This window comes from Pygocentrus nattereri, chromosome 17 (assembly GCF_015220715.1).
Source record: "Pygocentrus nattereri isolate fPygNat1 chromosome 17, fPygNat1.pri, whole genome shotgun sequence".
In the NCBI taxonomy this organism is placed as follows: domain Eukaryota; kingdom Metazoa; phylum Chordata; class Actinopteri; order Characiformes; family Serrasalmidae; genus Pygocentrus; species Pygocentrus nattereri.
In genome coordinates, this window is record NC_051227.1 from 24134667 (window position 1) to 24150490 (window position 15824).

The 15824-nt window shown below is 38.2% G+C and overlaps 1 protein-coding gene across 2 annotated transcripts in view; it reads left to right on the forward strand.

Annotated features, from left to right (window-relative positions):
- Positions 1 to 4825: 4825 nt before the first annotated feature.
- LOC108433787 (protocadherin Fat 4) overlaps positions 4826 to 15824 on the forward strand; it is a 29500-nt gene continuing 18501 nt past the window's right edge. The window contains exons 1-7 of one of the 2 annotated variants that reach the window (XM_017708567.2): positions 4826 to 5028; positions 5748 to 5952; positions 9305 to 9649; positions 12050 to 12960; positions 13346 to 13520; positions 14031 to 14211; positions 14351 to 14601. In XM_017708567.2, the coding sequence (XP_017564056.2) occupies positions 4981 to 5028; positions 5748 to 5952; positions 9305 to 9649; positions 12050 to 12960; positions 13346 to 13520; positions 14031 to 14211; positions 14351 to 14601 (2116 nt within the window). In that variant the 5' untranslated portion in view covers positions 4826 to 4980. Of the gene's footprint in view, positions 5029 to 5747; positions 5953 to 8388; positions 9025 to 9304; positions 9650 to 12049; positions 12961 to 13345; positions 13521 to 14030; positions 14212 to 14350; positions 14602 to 15824 lie in introns of those variants that run through there. The other variant, XM_037546668.1, reaches the window with a different exon arrangement.

The following is a 15824-nucleotide window of genomic DNA, read 5'->3' on the forward strand; positions in this document are numbered from 1 at the left end:
CTCCCTTTAGGGGAGCACACAGCGGATCATCTGCCTCCATCTTGCCCTATCCATTGCCTCCTCTATTTTCACACCAACCATCTCCATGTCCACCTTCACTACATCTATAAACCTTCTCTGAGGTCTACCTCTTCTCCTTCTACCCGGCAGCTCCATCTCCAACATTCTTTGACCAATATATCCACTATTCCTCCTCAACACATGTCCAAACCATCTCAACCTGGCCTCTCTGGCTTTATCTCCAAACCGCTCCACCTTCACTGTCCCTCTGATCTGCTCATTTCTAATCTTGTCCATCCTTGTCACTCCCAATGAAAATCTCAGCATCTTCATCTCTGCCACCTCCAGCTCAGCCTCCTGTCTTTTAGACAGAGCCACAGTCTCCAAACCATTACATCATACCAGGACGCACTACTGTCTTGTAAACCTCCCCTTTCACTCTTGCTGCTTTCCTTCTGTCACACATCAGCCCTGACACCCGTCTCAAAAAAAAAAAACACGCTCAAGATTTGCTATGGAGAGCAATGATGCTATATTCTACTGTATTACTGATTTATGCCCTAACTTTTGTACACCTTTAGGTTTTAATCATTCTCTCCACAGAGTAGAGGGATGTTTTCACCTGTTGTAGGAAGTGGGTGAATTGCCCCTGACCTCTGAGTTGTCCCCCTTTTCACAGTGGGATGGAGCTTTAAACTTTTAAAATTCTTACTATACTATAGCAGTTCAATAAGTTCCTATGTAGAGCAAAAAACATTCAGTCATGTCTGGCTAAATAAGGTGTTCCTGGTTGTCACACTTTACCTAGCATGTTCAATAAAAGTGCTACAAAACTTGAAACCTGTTTCAAATGTAATTTAATAGAAATTTGTGGCAATGCTTGTTGTTTTACCAAGTGTTGTTGGCCAACCGTTAAAAATACAGAAGTTGTTTCAGTCCATCTCCTTGTAAGACATCCTTCTGTACAAGAAACATTTGATTGAACAGTACAGTAATCGTGTACTTGGGACGATCAGACCAGTCTCAAATTATGGCCCACTCTGATGTCTCCAGGTCAATGAAAACAAACACCCCACTTTTGCATATAATTTATCCAATGTAAAGGACAACTGTGAGGATTTGTGTTTCTTTATCCTTTTTGTGTGGGGGTGGGTGGGTGATGGCAGGGCCCTCCACGTCTTGAAATTATACACGGTAATTTTGGGGGTGGTGGGATGGTTGTGGAAAAAAAAAATAGCTGTGTTACAAGAGAGCTTTCAGATATGAATGTACAGCTGTCAATTATAAATAATTAAAGCCAGAATAGATTCATTATTTCTTAGTTGTAGTGAGTAACAACAAATAGAAAGAAGCACTAATCTGACCTGGAACAACTGGCAAAACAGTTATTAATAATCCTGCATTTTTCTTCTTAACATCATGTTTATCATTATTGGCAGAGGCTTAGCCAAGGGGTGGCCAAAGGCACCTTGGAATGAAGCCATGCTTCTGGCCACCCCAGATATGGGAAGTGAGACAGTCAGCTTAGGCTAGTGAAAAAGCTGATGTAGTGAGTTTTTCTGGTATACAGTCAGGCATACTGTGCTAGTGTTACACACATGATGGAGTATATATACATCAATGGTGTAACGATTTTACAATATATCGAAAAATCTAATTTCAAACAGTCTATCAAGTTTAAAACTGCACCACAGATGAATCTCTCCAGTCTTTTCTGAGGGATGTTCATTTAGCAGTGATCAAAACTAGCCATCACGGTTCCTCTTATCAGAGTAAAGTGTGTGGGAAGGGGAATGGGCTTAAATGACTGGGCTTTTCATACAGTATATCAGTTGTAAATAATGGGTGCCATGGTTGGTATTAAATACCTTCTGTTTATGTGAGCAAAACTAGGCTATGTACTTCATAATAGCAGCTTGTAGAATAATTTGTAACATCATTAACAAAAAAATATTGAAAATCGGATCAAACTGGACAATATGTGCAGTGTTATGCCCCTAGTGAGAATGCATGTGTGCTGTGCTCATAATGCAAACATTAAACATATTAACATTTGAACACAAGGCGCATGTTCAGTCACTGCTTATTTTCTGCTGTGTTGTGTCTTTAACATTCATATTTTAAGATATTTTGCCACTTATGGTAATAAATTATCTCCTTTGCTTTGTGAAGGCCTTGTGAAGTTTCATTACTGGTCTGTGGCAGGTTCAGAGGAGCCTCACTGAATTCATCTTCTCACACAGCCGGATTTCTATGGAGATGTCAACTTCAAACCTCCTTTTTGTTCATGAATCTGGTGCCTGCTGTTGCAACAAAAAGCAAAAAAAATAAAAACCCTTTTCAAATGTCGCCTGTCAAACACTGGAAAATAAACTACGAATCTAAAGACTATGGAGGCATCTCTATGAAAACATCCTAATGCTGATCTAAGGCAAATTAATATTCTCCACCATTGTGCGTGTCCTCTGGAGAAGTGTCCAAAGTCCATCTGCTGAATCCCTTTTCACACCAGGCCTCTCCATTCACCTTCTGGGTGTGTGCCATGCTGGCGTCCGGTGAATTGAAATGAGGTAAAAGACTGCCGTGTGAGGAAGAGAAAATATTTGAATAGATCTTTGTCACTTCATCACTTCACATTACTTGTGGAACGTTAGTGGATGAAGCAACAAATCTGCAAAAGAAACGACACAAAACTGGAGTTTGAGCTTTAAAAAACAAGGACTGGAAAACAATATATGACAATATATATGACAATATATATAGTATATATATATATATATATATATATATATATATATATATATATATATATATATATATATATATATATCGCTGTTGTCGGAACAAAACCTTGCATATCCATTTTTGACGTTTTTCAATTTTTTAAAATATAATTTGTAAATGCCTGTTATTTTTTACATCGTGTGTCAATTTCATAATGAATGAATCAAAAGAAATGGCCCAAAATGACTTGGAGAAACGTTTGGTTCCATTGACTTACATTAAAAGGAAACTAGGTTTTTTCCTTCTCTTTTAGAGTTACCATTTTGGAGATACAATGTTTTGTTCTGACAACAGCGGTCGATCGATCGATAGTTAGACAGATAGACAGACAGACAGACAGATATTACCCAGAGGAAACCCATGCAGACACAGGGAGAACATGCAAAGTCCACAGAAAGGACCCTGGTTGCCCGGCTGGGTAATCGAACCCAGGCCTTTCTTGCTGTGATGTCCACTGCACCAATGTGCCAGCCTTTTATGTATATATATATATATATATATATATATAATTGCTCCATCAACTGTGAAACATGCAATTTCACAGTTGAAAAATACTTGGAAAAAGTCTTACATTACAATTATGTGTAAGAGTTTGAAAGCCCTGGTCAAATTAACTTTCTAAGAAAAAAAAAGTTACACATCCTCGACAGAGAAGACACTTCTGGATATTTTTAATGCAGAATTACTGTTTGTTTGCTGAAATGAACATATTGGGGAAAAATAAAACATAAAATGTGGCCTGTACAAAAGTTATGGTACATTTAAAATTTTTTATTTTATTTTATTCCCAATGTGTCAAACAATATTATATGTTATTATACATGTTAAATAGAAATTGTAAACTAAAATACGCACAAAAATTCCATAAATAAATTCCATTTATTTTCACTTAGAAAATCAACAAAATGTAATTTGTCCAGGGATGTTTTTGTGCTGTCACTTACATTAGAAGTTAAAATGTGTTGATTGATTCAATGCAGTTTTCTTTCTTTGCCAACAAACTCGCAGATTTTACAGTGGGCTACTTTTATGATATTGCGGGTATCATATCACTGTTGTCGGGAGAAAACCTTGTATCACCATTTTTGATGTTTTTCAGTTTTTGACATAATTTGAAAATGCTTTATATTGTATGTAAATTTCATGATAAATACATTGCAAAAAACAACCAAAATTACTCAGAAAAAAACTCTGGTTCCATTGACTTACAATCCCAGTTCCAATGAAGTTGGGACGTTGTGTAAAACATAAATAAAAACAGAATACGATGATTTGCAAATCCTTTTCAACCTATGTTCAATTTAATACACTAAAAAGACAAGATATTTAATGTACAAACAGATAAACTTTATTGTTTTTTGCAAATATTCACTCATTTTGAATTTAATGCCTGCAATACGTTCCTAAGAAGTTGGGACAGGGGCATGTTTACCACTGTGTTACATCACCTTTCCTTTTAACAGCACTCAATAAGTGTTTGGGAACTGAGGGCACTAATTGTTGAAGCTTTGTAGGTGGAATTCTTTCCCATTCTTGCTTGATGTACAACTTCAGTCGCTCAACAGTCCGGGGTCTCCGTATCATGTTTGAATTGGAATTGGGGTTGTGCATAAAAAGTAAAGTATGTTTTTTCCTTCTCCTATAAAATTACTATTTTGGACAAGGTATTTCTCCAACAACAGCAATATGGACAGTGTTATACACGATTTTCCCCATAATTATGACTCAGTATCTCATAATAAAATGTAGCATCTCATAATTATGAGATTGTACCTCTTAACGATGACAAAGTAAGTCATAATTATGAGAAACTAATTTTTATAACATACAGTATAGCGTTTATAGAATCCACTAGTAAGCGTCTGCTAAAATTTAGATTATCTGAAAGTGTCCCCCATTACCTGATGGCCTATAATAAGTACACCCACTCCTGTCTCAGATTACATGCAGTAGTTTAGCTTTGTAGTCTCTGGGGGTGGAGTTGTAAAGGCCACGTCCCCCCTTTTCCCGACAGGCTGCAGTGCATTCCGGCACAGTGCTGGTCCCACTGCTGAGCTCCTCACATCCCATCCCAGCTCTGCAGTGACTGTGTTTGATCTGGTTTGGAAAGATGGTAAAGATCCAGGACACAAGGACGTTGTTGCGTCTTTCAGTTCTGAAAAGTTTTCATGCCTGCATTGAAAGGTAAATGGATGCATGCAGAAAATGGCACCTTTTGGATTAACGGTTCTCATGCAGTCTTTGGTGAGTATGCCGTCTGGCCAGAATATTGGTTCTCTTCATTAGTAACATAGTACATTCACAGTTGTACCAATCAAAGGCTGATTAAGATCAGGTTTTGGAGATTTAGGCTGTATTTTGCCCTTAATTTGTTCTGATGTGGGACACGGCCAAGCCAATATTTTTTAATTATTTGTTTAAGATTGCTGCATTTTGTATTACAATTACAGATTTAACTATTGAAATATCCACCAGCAGTTTTTTTTATTATGGTAATAGTTACAGAATATTCATCAGTATTTTCAATGTGAATGGAAACGTTTTTCATGTCTTATAAACAACATGTCAGAATTGACATCTGAGAGCTGCTGATTACACTTTAAATTCCCAAAGTACCTGCCTTTATATGTCCTTTCAATGAAGTGCCTTCCAGGTGCTTTGGGGTTTCAAAGAACTTATTCAGGTTGGTGAGGGATACTGTGAAAGAATGGAAGGAACAAGGGCCCCCAAAGAGGAAACCTTACAAATCAAAGTATAGTGTTGCTGCCTTTAGAAAAGGTCTCTCACAAAAGACCATTTTCTTCACCTCTTTTGGGAATTAGTGGCCACAAACGTTACAGTGTGCGGTTTGCCATGTTGTCCAATATACCTGTAGTTTTCCCACGGTGGTGGTGTAAGTTTTAAAATGTACAAAAATTTGTCTTCAAATGTCTGTTCTTCATTGTTTTTTCTTGGTTCCATAGATTATCTGCACACTGACCACGTATGGGGTATACTCCACAAATCTGTTAGACAGTCCTGTGTTTCCCAGCAATGAAAAACATCAGCTGAACATCTCGGAGCAGCTGTCTAAAGGCAAACCTGGCATAGATGAGAGCAGAAGCTTCTCTCGGTTGTCATTCTCCAAATCTTTCTATTCCTTTGAAGTGAAGGAAGATACACAGCCAGGTAGGTTGCTGAATTGTATTGTATGTTGCTTTGAATGTGTAAAATACATTGAGTGCTAATAGGACTAGAGGCTTTGTCCCTTAGAACACCACTGCCTAGCCGTATCTGTATCCTGGGTTACTTATAAAGCACGGCTAATGCTATGCTACAGCCTGTGTGTGGTGTTAACATTCCACAAACTCAAACCATTGTTTCCCCATGAGATTGAATGTTGTCCCCTACTGAGCATTATATTCTTAGGCTTACTAATTTAACTAACTCACCACCAAATTCCAATTTCTGCATAATTTAAATGAAATAAAACAAGTAGTTGGGAGTGTTTGTTATGAAATGCTCCATTCTAGAGTCAGAATTGCTTACAGCAGTGCTGATACAGTCATATCTTAAAATTTCAACACCTCTAGTCAAATGATTTTCTGAGTGAAATGCATATTGGAATAAAATGAAGCATAAAAGTTCAAACGTGGCATAACCTTTGCACAGACCACATTTTGTGCATTAAAACGTACTGAAGTGTGTTCTCTGTAGAGGATGTGTTAACACTGAAAAAATCAAGCATGTCTTTTGAACAGGATGCCCAAAGTTTTGCATGCGGTTGTAGGAACCAGACATCCAAAGTGTTCAATACCTCTGAAAGCTCCCTCACTGAAAGGTATTACATGAAATGGTCATAAAACCCTTGTCTTCTGTCTGAGACACTGTTTCAGATTATTTTGTGAGTTCAGACCATTCCTTCAACATGGTGATAGTATGAGATAAGACTAACTGAGGGAGGGGGAGAACTCTAAGAACTTGGGTTGGAGTTCTGGGCTAGAAGGCCAGATCCACCCCTCATAGCAGTAGCAGGACTGATGTAGGACTGAGGAACAGGGAGGAGATGGAGTGGCAGTGGGGATTGGAAACTTTGTCATGGACGGTGAGGATATGAATTTATAGGGCAGTTAGATTAGAAGAAGGAGGGGTTTCAGCCACGTTCCTCCCCCAAACTTCACTTATAACATATTTGCATTTTGCAATAAGGTTTTGTGTAAAATACCTTTTTTTAAAAAAACACAGTCATGACAATAGGGATAAATGCAAGGCAAAATATACCACTAAATTGCCATCATCAACAACATCATCATCAACATCAGAAGACAAGGGTACGTTCATTTGTGATTTTGGATAGTAAATAAAATGGTGATATTTGAGTTGTAGACATTGTGACCCCTGGTTTCCATCACCCATGGATATGTTGCATACATTGCACAATTTTATAACACTTTACAGAAACTACATGTACATAAAGTATTCCTGGCACATTCATAAACATTACAGTAACACTATTACAAATACATAACTATTTTGAAGGGGTAACGAACATGTATACATAGTAGAATGAAAACACTCACTGATGTTTAGTGTACACTTTGTGTTCATGAATACATTAAAATCCATTCAAGTAATAAATGATACAAAGCACAAGACAAGCCTAATCAAGAGAGATCTATTACATTCATTATGCAAATTAAAATACCTACTCCTCCATGAAATATTCTTATTCTGTATCTGAACTGTAATATTACATGAAATTACATTATTGCAGATTCAGGATACAATATGTGTGAATATTTAATGGAACTCATGCACACATTGTAATGTGTAGGAATGTGAAATGTCATTTATTTGGGTTTGTTTTAATTATGAATGCTTTCTGAAAGTCAACAAATCAATAGTGAAAGCAATATGGATATGAGTACCACACGCTTAGAATCATATTTGTTCCCTGAAAAGAAGGAATGTGTATTTTAATTTATTCATGATCATAGTATACACTGAAGCCCCATTTGAGCTGGATTGGAGCGGCTGTAGTATGTGTAATTACCTATGAAATATATTATTTTAATCCAGTAAATATATGATTTCAATCCAGATTTTAATCCAATCTGCAACATTCATAGTTTTCACTGGCCTGCTAAATGAGATTTCCAGAACAAATCACTTTCTATAATTTGTCAGACTCCATCATCCTTCAATGAGTTCCTTCATTAATGGTAGTCATGGTCTAATCAACCTCACAGTAATGTAATAACAAAGGCTGGTAATAGACATCGACACCTTGGCTTCTGCACCTTGATTTACTAAATACTGTGAATAACTTCATTTCATCTTATTTACCAAATTACACAGAAATGTTGAAAACAAAGTCTGTGTAATTCACCTTTAATTTTAAAGCTTTTGATTATAACCTTTCGACATAATCTGTTTCTTTCCCTGGCTGATATATGGAATATGTGATTTATTTAAGAAACATTCTTTTGTTACATTTATTAAAATACTATTTACATCCTAATACAAATCAATTAATCAAATGCACTGACAATTAAAGAAAAATTATTCTTATCTGTGGAGGCCAAAGGAGTGTAAAAACACTGTTCAGTCAGATGGCCTACCTGCCTACCTACCTCACAACCTGCCCACATGTGCCTGCTCTGCATGTGTACTCATTTGTTAATGTGTGGAGTCTGTAATACAGCTCTACACACACACACACACACACACACACACACACACACACACACACACACACACACACACACACACACACACAAACACACCTAAAGGTAGCAAGTTAGTTTTACAAGAACAGTAGAGGAAATTACCTACAACAGCTTGCACTGCTAAAGGAAGAAGGAAATACAGACGTAGAAAAGGCTTTGATCACAAAAGCGGTTGGATAAAGCAAGAGGTCAAGCTAGAGTGAACATCAGTGTCACTTTCCAACGGTGGTGAAACCTGAGGGAGCTGAAAGCCTGGAAAGCCAAGGTTGCTAGTGTTTTGTTGGACAGGTAATTGTGGTATGCGCCTGCCCCCTGGGCCCCGACGATGACGGCGAGTGTGGAGAGGGCGGAGCACAAAGCCCGAGCTCCCCAGATGGACACGAGTCACGAGAGTGACGGCGGGAGGAGGAGGACGATGCTGGTGCCGACCATGAGAGGCACCAGACCAGGCCCTGCCCCCGGTTACGCAGCGAGGCCGCTATGTTCGACCCAGGCGGCCGAGTTGCCAGCTGGGGGCGAGTCCCGAGCCACAGTAATTATCTGGTTTGTTTTGTTTATGAACGAATTTCCTGAATTATGTGTGTATATGTTCATAGGCCATGAGTGTTCATGTGTTTTGGGGGCATGGTTTTTGAAGAAAGGCTGAAAGTAGGGGGTGGAATTTTTTCAGTAGTTTTTCAAAAATTTATGTGTACTACCAGGTTTCCACAAAATGACCTACTCCAGCTTTAAGCAATTTGAATGCCACGGCACAGCAAGGCATCTAAAAGGAACTTCTCCTTTTATCTCCTTTTATTTGTCCTTTGACACAGGAACGATTGTGGGACTCGTGGAAGCAGTGCACGACGAAGAACCCAAGACCTTAGTGTATTCTGTGCTGGAGGACGACGGGGATGGCCTTTTCCTTCTCAACCCGCATTCTGGAGAGTTCCTTTTGTCCCGCACTTTGGATTTTGAGGCCGAGCGATTCTACATTCTTACAGTGGTGGTTCAGCACAGGGACAGTCAGCTTGCTAGAGTCCGTGTGTATTTCAACGTGGCTGACGTCAACGACAACCCACCAGTTTTCAAACTGAATGCCTACTCTGTCTCCCTGCCTGAAGATGCTCCTGTTGGCATGTGTTTCTTCACTTTGAATGTCTCAGATGCTGATGACGGTTAGTACAGAGAGGAGTACCATTACATTGAGGCTTTATTCTAAGATGTTTTTCCCAAATTTGGGAACTGCAGTCTTGTTGTTTTCTATGGAGCCCCTAAGGGGCCGTGGTTAAAAAAGTTGATAACATTGTGTTTCCTTGCAAATATTTTGCAATCCCTTAGAAAAAAATGTGCTCCCTCGCAAATGTTTTGCATTCCCTCACAAAATATATGCTTGTCAGACAGCAAGCAAATGTAGGACCAGAGGTGGCCAATGACATTGCCCACATTAGAGCTTTGTTTTTAGCATAGCTTACAATGAAAGTTGTTTTCACAGTTTCAACCAGTCTGTGCTGAGTTTATTCAGCAGTTGTTCTCTGCAGTCTCTGTAAATGTAACTTTTACTGTACGAGGACGCTTGTTCTCAGTTTCAGTCCCTAACAGTGTAATCATGTAAAATTCTTGTAAATTCTTTTTCTCCCTGAATAACTCACACCAGCTAGTGCAGTAACACCAATATTTAAGTAGCTGACTCATTCAGCTGTCAGACATAAAAGCACAAGGTTCACACATTGGGTTGAAAGACACAGGACAGCCAGAATAGCAGAAGCAGCCTCATTAAGTCTTACGTCACGCATCCTTTGTAACATCCCAGAAAAAGATGAATAGGGGAGCCGTCTCAGGGGAACTGGCTGCCACTGCTAATAATTGAAAGGCCCCTCCATCTCCCCTGTGTTGTCTTTGGGTGGGGGGTGGGTACACTCTGAACTCAGCATCATTTTTGAACAAACAGACCGAGGACTCATCCTGAGGCAATAAGTAAACGGGAAAAGTGGTTAGTGTGAAATGAGATTCTGAGGCTTTATTTCAGATGGTGTTGGTTTAGGAAAGAGAGATGAGAGGAGTCCCCAGAGAGCATCCCCTCAGCATTCTGTCTGGCGTAATAAGCAATAGATGAGAGGCCAGACAGGGTTATTCACAGATGGCACATGCATCTGTTAGCGAGCTGGGATTGTATGTCTTCTAAAGTTGTGTTTAACAGTCTGAAGTGTGTTAAAGAGCTTGTATCCTATCCCACATTTTTCTTGTTTTTCCTTCACCCTGAGGTCCCCTTATAATGTTTGTATGGCCTTATGTACCAGTCATAATTAATTTTTTACATGACCTGCTCTCTTTATCGCTTAGGATTAAACAGACTGTTTTTGTTACTGTGCCTTTAAGACAACATTTATGCTTGTCTGGTCTGTTTTGTTGAAGTGCAAATGAGTACACATCCTCCACAGAGAACATACTTCTGCTGATTTCAATGCCAATTATTTTTTTCATCTTAATGTAACATAAAAATGTAAATGTGACCTGTGCAGAAGTAATGGCACCCCGTACATTTTGTTTATTTTTTCTAAAACTAAGGAAATAAGTTTTAGAAAAACTAAGCAAGAAAAACTAAGTTAAACTAAGCAAATAACAACACTTTTGCCTGTAGATGTGTTAACCCATTTTGTCAGTAGCTATAAAATGCTATTTCAGCCTGTTTTGAGGTTCAGATTGATAAATTATTAATTGCATTAGGAAATTCACAGCCATGAATTTAAATGTGTTGGGTTTAAATAGAAACTTTTTTAGAAAGAAAACCCACTTTTTAGATAGAAACCCACTTTTTTAAATAGAAAATATTTTAATTTATTTCTTTTTTTGAATGAAACTATTTAATTGATAATATTATAATAAAAATATCACATGAGTTGATTTTCATTCCACTGTCAGAATGCCCACCAGGAGGCAGGCCTGCAGAAAGGGGTTAACTTATTTTCACTTAGACAATTACAACAAAAATGTAATTCGTCCAGGGCTATTCAAACGTTCATATGAGGCTGTAACTGTCTTCTTTCCAGTTAAATAGATGGGTGATGTAATTTTAAACCCTTATAATAAAAGAAGCTGAACTTACAGTTTTTTTCTACTGAATGTCGACCCATTTTACCAAATCTGAGCTGTAAACTATAAACAGATGATGTCTCTTCAGTGATCTGCTCTGTTTTATAAAAGAATAAGAAGAGCATCTAAGGTTTTTGGCTTTCAGCATTAAATGGTAAGCATATAGAAATATGTTTATGATCATAAAACACATTTTCTGTTAATTTGAGGGGAACTTTTAGGAAAAAAATAAATAAAAATGTACATTTATTTCATGCAGTTACTGAATAATTTGCCTTACAATTTGGTCATGTAAATTCAGATTGAAAAACCCAAAATATACCCTGGAGAATAAGAAGTTAATGGCTTAGCTTCCATATAAGGACTATATAGACTGAGGACTGAATGATACTTTTATTTGAAAATTGTGAGAAATATTCAGATTCAGTTTTCCATGATACGAGTCCTTTAACTTGTTTTTTCTTCTTTTTTCTTGCATTTTGCAGGCATAAATGGAGAAATGTATGTAGCTATAATGTCAGGAGACAATGAGAACAAGTTTTCGGTGAACCTACAGGGTCATTTGTGCCTGAAAGGAGAGCTAGATAGAGAGAGAAGTGCGATGTACAGTCTGTTAGTTCAGGCCAATGATTGTTCTCTACCTGAAGACACACGTCTCACAGCCACTGTCCGTCTTTCTGTCCATGTTGAGGACATTAATGACAACGCCCCACATTTCATATCAGATAATACTGTTACCTGTCCAGAGGACACACCAATTCAGGCTGTGGTTACATCTGTACAAGCAGTAGATGCAGATTCTGGATTTAACGGTGAAATTGTATACAGCATGGAAAATTCAGGAGGGGGATCATTCAGGGTCAATCGCACAACTGGAGTCATATACCTGCAGAGGCCGTTGGACAGGGAGCTTGAAGATGTAATTATAGTAACTTTGACAGTCAGAGATAAGGGTTTACCTCAGCTGGCCAGCTCCATGAACCTCACAGTGCTTGTTGAGGACGTCAACGACCATGATCCAGAGTTTTCACAAACCTTCTACAGTGTAGTTATATACGAAGACACTCCTCGAGGAACAAGTCTGCTGAAAGTGCAAGCGCATGATAACGACATTGGGCCTAATGGAGAAGTGCGGTATTACATGTCTGAGAGCGGATTCATGATAGACTCAGTGCTGGGTGTGGTCTCAGTAATAGACCAAGTGGACCGAGAGAAGAAGTCTTCATATTCTTTCACTGTTACAGCTGCGGACAAAGGAGATGTTCAACGATCTGCCACAGCCACCATCAATATTACACTGCTGGATATAAATGATTGCGTGCCTGTCTTCTCCCAATATCCACTGACTTTGCATGTATTGGAAAATGGAGAGGACCCCATTCAGAACATGCATCAGGTAGGTATCTGTTCTTTGTCCAAAACTATTTCTTTCAAAATCATTTATTTGAAGCATATAGCTGCTGTCGGAAGAAAACCTTGTATCTCCATTTTTGATGTTTTTCAGTTTTTGACATAATTAGAAAATATCAGTTGCTCTTTACATTGTATGTAAATTTCATGATGAATGGGCTAAAAGAAATGACCCAAAATGACTTGAAAAATGTCTGGTTTCATTGACGTACAGTTAAAGTTAAGGAGGTTTATTCCTTCTCCTGTAAAATGACCATTTTGGAGATATGAGGTTCTGTTCCGACAACAGCGATATGGTAAACATTAAAAATAACAGTGATTTCACTGAAACAATGTACTACCTGTATAATCTAAAACAATCTCTTTTCCAGATATCAGCATTTGATGACGACATGGGATTAAATGGTCTTTTAACATACTTTATAGAGAATGGAAATTCAGAGGGGCCCTTCTTATTGCATCCAAACGGAACATTCTGGATTTTACAAAATCTTGACAGGGAGGTACAAAGTCACCACACATTAAAGATTATTGCTGTTGACTCAGGTAATCAATTTTCTTTTCATACAACATACAACATTAATGATATTATGCAATAATAGAATAAGTAGTAGGTTTTTTTTTACACATTTTTGTAATCTTCTCTACAAAATGATAGAATAAATAATTAAAATAATTCAAATATAGTGTCACTTTACAGGAAGTGTTACTTTACTCAAGAAACCAGATGCAGTCCTGGAGTTTCCTTGAAGTAGAACAATGTCTAAAGTCAGATACTACCATATTAAATGCTATGTAGAAATAGCACCACTGTCAGCAGTGCATTCATTAGTGTGGTATGTATACATGATTGTATGTATTTTAGGTTCAGTTAAGGCTTCTGACTCACCCCAAAAAGGGCCTGATTTATCGAAATAATCTGAATTGACTCAGGTGTATTACTTGTCTGTAAAACCCCAACCTCTACATTAAGGGAGCCTTCAGGACTCTGAATCTGAGAGACACTTATTTAAGGATTTTGATGTACATCCTGTTCATGTTACATTTCCTTTCTAGGTCCAGCACCACTGACAGGAACTGGAACTCTACTTATTATTGTTGATGATGTCAATGACAATAGACCTGTATTTGATAAAGATAATATCAGCACTTTTATATTAGAAGATGCCCCAGATGGTACTATCTTTGCAAGACTTACTGCCTCAGACAGAGATGTTGGTTTGAATGGACAAATAAGGTACATAAACATATTCATAGGACATCCCAATAAGACAAATTATTGTGTTATTTTGGTTTAAGTTTTGATTTTATGTTTATATTCTTCTACCACCGAGTGCTGCATATTATTAACACTTACTTTTTGAATTTTTTTGAAGGTATTCTTTAGAAGAAACTGATGTACCATTTTCCATCAATGAAACAACTGGAGAGTTATTCAGCACTGGTACCCTGGACAGAGAGACAGTGGCTTCTTACAGTGTCACTGTAGTTGCCCATGATGGACACCCCAGACACCCTCTCTCAAGCTCAGCCACCGTACTAGTGACAGTTGGAGATGTAAATGATCATTCACCACAATTTCTCTATGGACCATATGTGGCAAATGTTCCTGCTGAATTGGCCAAAGGTAAGACTTAAGTATATTTTTTTGGATAGGCATTTAATTGCAGTATGTTTACTTGTACCTAAATCTTCATTTGTGAAATGTTTTCAGTGAAAAATTTATAAACAATTCAATTTCAGGCTTAGCATACATTCAGAAATTAATTAATTTGCAGTGACATTTCCAGACTGTTACAAGAAATATCTCATAAATCCATTGGTTTTAGTTGTTTTTATGTTTGACAACATGTGAAAACACAAACTACCCAAATGGCCCAAAGTTACTTGAATAAACTGAATAAAATTGTGTTACATTAAATTAAAAAAAGGTTTTGCCATTTTTGAGTTTCAAGTTTTTTTACAGCAATGACAGGATACATAATGTGTAGATATAATACTGTGGAAAAGTCTGAGACCAAACTCAAAATGATTTATAAAATCATTAATTATTCAGCATCATAGATATATATATAGCCACTTCCACTAGCTCTCCAAGGGGGATTCCGAGGCGCTCCCAGGCCAGCTGGGCAATATAGTCATGCCAGCATCTCCTGGGTCTCCAGGTGGACTTGCCTGTGACACCTCCCGAGGGAGGCGTCCAGGAGGCATCCTAACCAGATGCCCGAACCACCTCAGCTGGCTCCTCTCGACGTGAAGAAGCAGCGGCTCTACTCAGAGTCCCTGCCGGATGACCGAACTTCTCACCCTATCTCTAAGGGAGAATCCAGACACCCTGTGGAGGAAACTCATTTCGGCCGCTTGTATTCGCGATCTTATTCTTTCGGTCATTACCCAAAGCTCATGACCATAGGTGAGGGTGGGAACGTAGATGGACCGGTAAATTGAGAGCCTTGCCTTATGGCTCAGCTCTTTCTTTACCACAACAGACCAGTAAAGAGCCCGCATCACTGCTGACCCAGCACCAATCCGCCTGTCAATCTCCTGCTCCCTTGTACCATCACTCGTGAACAAGACCCCGAGATACTTAAAGTCCTCCACTTGAGGCAAGAGCCTATCCCCGACCCAGAGAGCTCTCCACCCTTTTGCCAAAGATCAGTTTTAGAAGTTGGTTACAGTTTTTGCTTCTCACAATCCATGTAGTCCCAAATACATTGTCATGTAATTTAAATAATTTAAATAATTGTAACTGCTTTATACCTGATGTTTCATATTACTATCACAAACACCGCCACCATACTATATTCATAAGTACTTAAATCTTGTGTACACACTGTAAATTTCTCTATA